The 6,000-nt window shown below is 55.0% G+C and overlaps 1 protein-coding gene across 1 annotated transcript in view; it reads right to left on the reverse strand.

Annotated features, from left to right (window-relative positions):
• Positions 1–6,000, reverse strand: part of SHROOM2 (shroom family member 2) — a 126,895-nt gene that overhangs the window by 2,732 nt on the left and 118,163 nt on the right. The window contains exon 9 of the mRNA XM_032880223.1: positions 1,862–2,134. Within this exon, the coding sequence (XP_032736114.1) occupies positions 1,862–2,134 (273 nt within the window). The remainder of the gene's footprint in view (positions 1–1,861; positions 2,135–6,000) is intronic.

Genomic DNA, 6,000 nt, shown 5'->3' on the forward strand with positions numbered 1-6,000 from the left:
CAACAGCTGCGCACGAGCGTCTGGGACACGGCAACGCTTTGCAAAATGCCCAGGCACAGGGACAGCGCTGGGACGCAGCCCGGACCCCACTGCGTGCAGGCCTCCCGCCCACTCCTGTGGGACACCTCCATCTCCACGTCAAGCTAATGTTCGGGGAGTTTTCACGGAAAGAGGGGAGGCAAAGCAATTGGTCCCTTTGCAAAGGAAAACAGATGTCAACTGGTTCTAGAGGTCCGCTTGGGCTGCTAACGCCATCTGGGCTGACCGGTGACAGGAAGCTGCACGGATTTCGGGGGAGGACCCGACGTGTTCACATTGACCCACGTACTCAATTTCTAACTGCAAAGATGGAAGGAGACTTGTAAAACCTCCCTCCGTGTCTTCTAAATGTTTACCATGTCCGTCTCTGAAAACCTTGGCTTCCCCACGCTGCAGCTGCCTGACAGGCTCTCCTCCGCTGGCGGGGTTGCTGGACACTGGAGCACTGCACCGCACCTGGCCAGGGCAACGAGACCCTGTGTTTAGGAGACCCCTGCGATGCCGTGAGGGCTGCTGATGCACGCTCCCTACAGAGCCTGGTATCCGAGAGGACCATGGCCATGGTCCTTAGTGCTGTGACTCTTTCTAGCATCTGCTCAACTTTTTTAAAGAAGACTTTTTTTTATTCATTTGAGACAGCACAAGCAGAGGCAGAGGGGGAAGCAGACTCCCCACGGAGCAGGGAGCCCGACTTGGGGCTCGATCCCAGGACCCTGGGATCATGACCTGAGCCGACGGCAGAAGCTTAACCCACTGAAACCCCCAGGCACCTCTATCATCCCTGAATTCTAAATGGAAGTCTCTGTCCGCTGCACACACAGAGAGGGAAAGATGGATTAAAATGGGCTGAGCTGCAAAGACCACACTACCTTTTCCCACAAATTAATACCTGAGAACACTGCAATTACATATAAACAAATCTGTTTCCTATTTATGTTATTTTCCTGTTTCTAGATAGACCTGGAGAAGATGGGCAAGACAGAAACATGGAATCTGAACACCACCCACGGGTCTCAGTTGTTTAAATGCTCCTATAGCACGTTCAAATGGTGGTTAGTAATGACTCAGCGAGGCCGAGAACTAGAACAGTCTGAAAGCCACACTCCAGAAGATTTACGTGGCCGACACCCTCTCACGGGGAGTAAGGGAGAGGGCTGCCTCTTCTGCCTCCCTTTCAGAGAAGCTAAGGTGTCTTATCAATATTCAAGATGACCATCTGAGGACCTACCGAAGAATCAAACTCAATGTTTTACTGGTATTTGACCCAGGAAGGAAAGGCAGCAAAGCAAACATGACTTCCCGTGTCTTGCATGTCAGAAACGGACACAGAAACCTGCTAACAGACATGCTCCAAGCTGCACACCTGAAGAAAGGGAGGAAAGGCAGACAAGGCCGCTGGTTCTCTCCAGACTGCCGTGTGCACTCCCGTTAAAAGCAGCAACGACCGTGAATTCCGTGACCACCGAGTGCTTGTAATTTGTCAGAGCTGCTGAGCTCCGCTTCCGCGTGGTCAAGCGGAAAAGATAATGTCCAAGGGAAAGACCGTGATCAGGAAAGATCCCTGGGAGCGAATAGAAAGGTGTCACCAAGAAGCCACAGTTGTTCCCCAACAGCACGGCAGCCCTGCCGTCCAGTGACAGTGGTGCCCAAAGCCCCGTGCGCCCTGGCAGCGCCTGTCAGGGGCATTTCTGCGGAAAGAGATGGAGAGTCCCGGGCGCGCTGCCTAGGAACTGCGCGAGGCTTCCCGGCGGGAACTCCTGGCACCCCACACACGACCTGCCCACGGGCCCCCCAACGTCCGGCTCAGACACGCTGCACCTACCCGGTCACCAGGAGAAGTGCTGTCGTCCAAATTATTGAGGGCATTTTCCACACGGGCCAGGCGGCCGGACAGCGACAGCAGAAGGTTCACTACTTTGTCCAGGTCCCCGATGAACATGCGGAACTTGTCGAACTCGTTGGGTTTGCAGACATCTTTGGCCATGGCCTCCACCTCATCCCCAAGTGCACTGTTGGCCTGCATGTCCTCCAGCAGGCTCTCCCGGGCCTCCCGCAGCACCTGCAGCTTGCGACTGATGCTCTCGATGAGCTCCTGCTGTGGGGACAGGGGTGGCGTGCAAGCGCTCACCACGGTGGTCCCGACCCAGCCCCTGCAGCCACGGCGGCAGTCCATGGTCCCACCTAAGCGGCCTGCGTGGAATTCAGCTGAACTCGGTAGGAGTTCATTTTGCATCAAATAAGAGAGGATTTATGAGGCCAGGAGAAAGGTGACAGCTCCTGGTGACATCCCCGGCATTTCACTGAGAACTGAAAGGAACTACCTGCTCTCATCCTGTGGGTGTCCTTGGAGACACTGCAGGAGGCCCCCCCGGGCTCCTCACAGTGCCCGCGTTTCACCCTTTACCTCTGCCAGCAATCTTGGGGCCCACATGATACTCGGTGCCTCATACTTTGGAACTTTCCAATTCATTTATTTTTAAAGACTTCTTTTCTTTATTTGAGAGAGAGAGAGAGAGAGGGAGAGAAGCAGACTCCCCACGGAGCAGGGAGCCTGATGCAGGGCTCGATCCCAGGACCCTGGGATCATGACCTGAGCTGAAGGCAGACGCTTAACCAACAGACCCACCCAGGTGTCCCCGGAATTTTCCAATTTAAAGATTCGCATGTACAGAAGAAGCTACTGAGTCTCACGCCCAGTACCAAATTGCATGATTAAAAAGTATGTTCTAGGGGTGCCTGAGTGGCTCAGTGGATTAAAGCCTCTGCCTTTGGCTCAGGTCATGATCTCAGAGTCCTGGGATCGAGCCCCGCATCGGGCTCTCTGCTCAGCAGGGAGCCTGCTTCCCCCTCTCTCTCTGCCTGCCTCTCTGCCTACTTGTGATCTCTGTGTGTGTGTGAAATAAATAAAAAATCTTAAAAAAAAAATTCTTAAAAAAAAATAAGTTGTTCTACATAGAATAAGCAATTTAAAGTTAAAACAAATAAAGAACTGTCAATAAAATTCAAAGTCCTTTAGAGACACCTGAGTTGAATATGACCAAAGTGCAAATTACTCATTTTTTTTCATATGGCAAAATCCATGTAACACAATTGGCTGTTTTACCCATTTTGAAGCGCGCTGCTCTGTGGCCCGAAGTACATCCATGTGCTTGGGCGGCCACTGCCACCACAACTTTCTCGTGTGGCCCAACTGACGTGCGGACCCTTCCAACACCAACACCCCATGCTGTACTCCCACCTCCCTTTACATGATCATTCTGTAAACGACAAACATAAAAAACATCTACGCGGGCCGCCCTCTCAAGGTGATACACTCTATGGTCTGCCGTGAGTGGCAAACGTGATCCGCCTCCTGCCCTACCTGGGGAGAATCCGAGGGATGGCTCTCCAGGAGCCCTGACTGGGAAAGACCACTTTGTGACGGTCATGGGCATCTCTCTGCCACCAGGTCCACCAAGAGCTGAGCCTGGTGAGTTCTGAGAGCCACCGTGCCGCCGGCACGCCGCCGGCTGACCCCGAGAGAGTCCGAGAACCAACGTAGTGGTCAAGGGCATGAACCCAAGTGAAGACAGTATCATCTGAACAGTCAAGTCCACTTAGGATTTTTAGCTCACTCTGCTGTCACGAGTGACACTACGTGTACAAAGCAGACCTGTGGAAGTCGCCTGAGCTGCCGTCCCTCGTCCTGGGGCCGTTTACCAACTGCGACCCCCAAAGGAGCATCCAGAACGCGGGAGATAAGTCTCTCCAGCCCCACATCCACGGCTCCACGGGAACAGGCGCCCCGGCCTGGAGGGCCGACGTGAAGGCCGAGTGAATTCCCTGCCCGTGACGCAGCCATCGGCAGCCCCCAGGGGTGGCCCACACTCAGCAGGTGTCAGCGACACCCGGGGTGCGCAGTGAGAAGCCGCCCGACTGAACACACATCAGGCAGGCCCAAAGCGCCTGTCTCGATGACTGTTCCGGTGGGAAAAGTCCACACACATGGATAAAAATAAGCGCCCGGATCCGAAAGCCACGGCCTTTCGTCAGAGCTGCCCACGATGCTAAGGCATTTTCGTTTAACCTCGGGCAGTTAAAACCGTACGTGTCTACACGTGATCGATGCTCCGACTGTGGGCGCCTGAGCGTGCCCCGGCATGCGTCTCCGCGCACCTCGCTCTCTGGGGACGTGCTTTACGTGGACCTGGAATCCCACAACTAAGATGGCTTTTTGGCAGATAGCCATGACTTGAGGGCAAAGCACAGAATAAATTACGGGGATTATGGGGAAGGAAACTTTCCAAATTCTTGCCTGAAGCCAGTGCGAACTGGAACGGACGCCTCCGGAAATGCAGAGGACCGTGCGTGTCTGTCACCATTCTCTTCAGCAATTACCGTACCGCAGATTTCATGCCGACGCATGAGAACGTGCCTTCAAACCTGCAGTACCAGCTGAGCTAACGTGAAAACGGGCATTCTGGAAGGAGCCCAAATTCCTTTGATTCCTGTGTATGGCTTGCATAAGGTTTTATTAGAAACACCCTCCCCTTCCTCCTTAAAGGGCCACTAAAAGCACAGACACCGACTTTCAAAGACCTTGGATGAGGCCTGGTGCAGGTAGCAGGGGAACCAGTCAGTCAGCGCCAGCCCGGGTGCGGCAGGCCTCACGGCAACCCCTCGGCTCACGTGTGCAGCCCTTGGCACTCAGGGAGCCTAGGAGGAGAGCGATGTGGCAGAGGCCAGTCCCCAGCGCTCAGAGCAGGGGCAACGCTGCCTCTTGCTTCCGTACGGATGGCCCCAGGCAGCTAACTTTGGTCCCACTCCGTGGAAAAACGAGGCCTTTTCTCTCTGGGCATTGCACCCTCCTCTTGGGTCCAGGGAAAAACCCTCAGAGAGTCTCGACATCGACCCGTGGTTTTTGTGGTTCTCCTGAAGAACCCCGCCAGTCAACCAGGGCGCCCTCGGAGCAGTCAGCCTCAGCCGCCCCAGGTACAAAACTGTATTTATTAGCCTTGCCTGGATAATGCTTCCAGCCGGACACCGGCATTCTCCCCGGCCTGCCTGCATGGGGCCTTCCGTTCTCTCCTGCGTGTGTCCTCAGTCTTCCCCTAAACATGGGATCCCCTGCTCTGGCACTCGGTGCTGGGAGCACACAGTGATGCCGTGATCACGGCAGCTGAGGTCCCTCCGGCGATGTCTGGCACACGGGGGACCCGGAGTCTTGCTGTTCTACCGTCAGGGCCCATCAGGCACGTGCGCACACCGCAGTCCTTGCTGGCTCCGTCCCTCCAGCCTGCTGAACTCTCTCACCGTCCAACGTCCTACGCGACGGCGCGGCGGAGTCCTTCCGTAACGGGCCCAACAGCGAAGACCTCCGGCCCTACAGGCCGTGCGGTCGGGGCAACCGCTCACGTCTACAGCTCCGGGTGGTGTGGAGGCCAGCGGAGCGCAGAGCCCGACAGATCGGTGTGGCCGTGTTTCCGTGAAACGGGTCTTATCGAAGCAGGAGGCGGGCCGTGTGTGGTCCGCAGCCGAGAGTATGCTGAGCCCGGACCGCACGCCTGTTTTTGTGCTGATCGTAAGCTCCCCATCAGGCAAGGCGGGACTCCCTTCTGTTTTCTCCACGGTTGTATCCCCAAGTGCCTGAGGGGTTCTCTGAGTTAACAAGCGATGCTTTTCGGCTTGACAAAGCACCTGACGCCTACTGCTGGGATTATGATCTGCTGCTGGGGGCACTAGAATTTGATATTCCAACAGTACACGTGACTTACTGCGGCTCACACAGTGAAGTCCCTAGATATTATTTTTACTTATTATTATTATTTTTTTTAAAAGATTTTATTTATTTATTTGACAGACAGAGATTACAAGTAGGCAGAGAAGCAGTCAGAGAGAGGAGGAAGCAGGCTCCCCGCTGAGCAGAGAGCCCGATGCGGGGCTCGATCCCAGGACCCTGGGATCATGACCTGAGCCGAAGGC

The sequence above is a fragment of the Lontra canadensis genome, unplaced genomic scaffold (genome assembly GCF_010015895.1).
Source record: "Lontra canadensis isolate GAN:19392208 unplaced genomic scaffold, GSC_riverotter_1.0 scaffold68, whole genome shotgun sequence".
In the NCBI taxonomy this organism is placed as follows: domain Eukaryota; kingdom Metazoa; phylum Chordata; class Mammalia; order Carnivora; family Mustelidae; genus Lontra; species Lontra canadensis.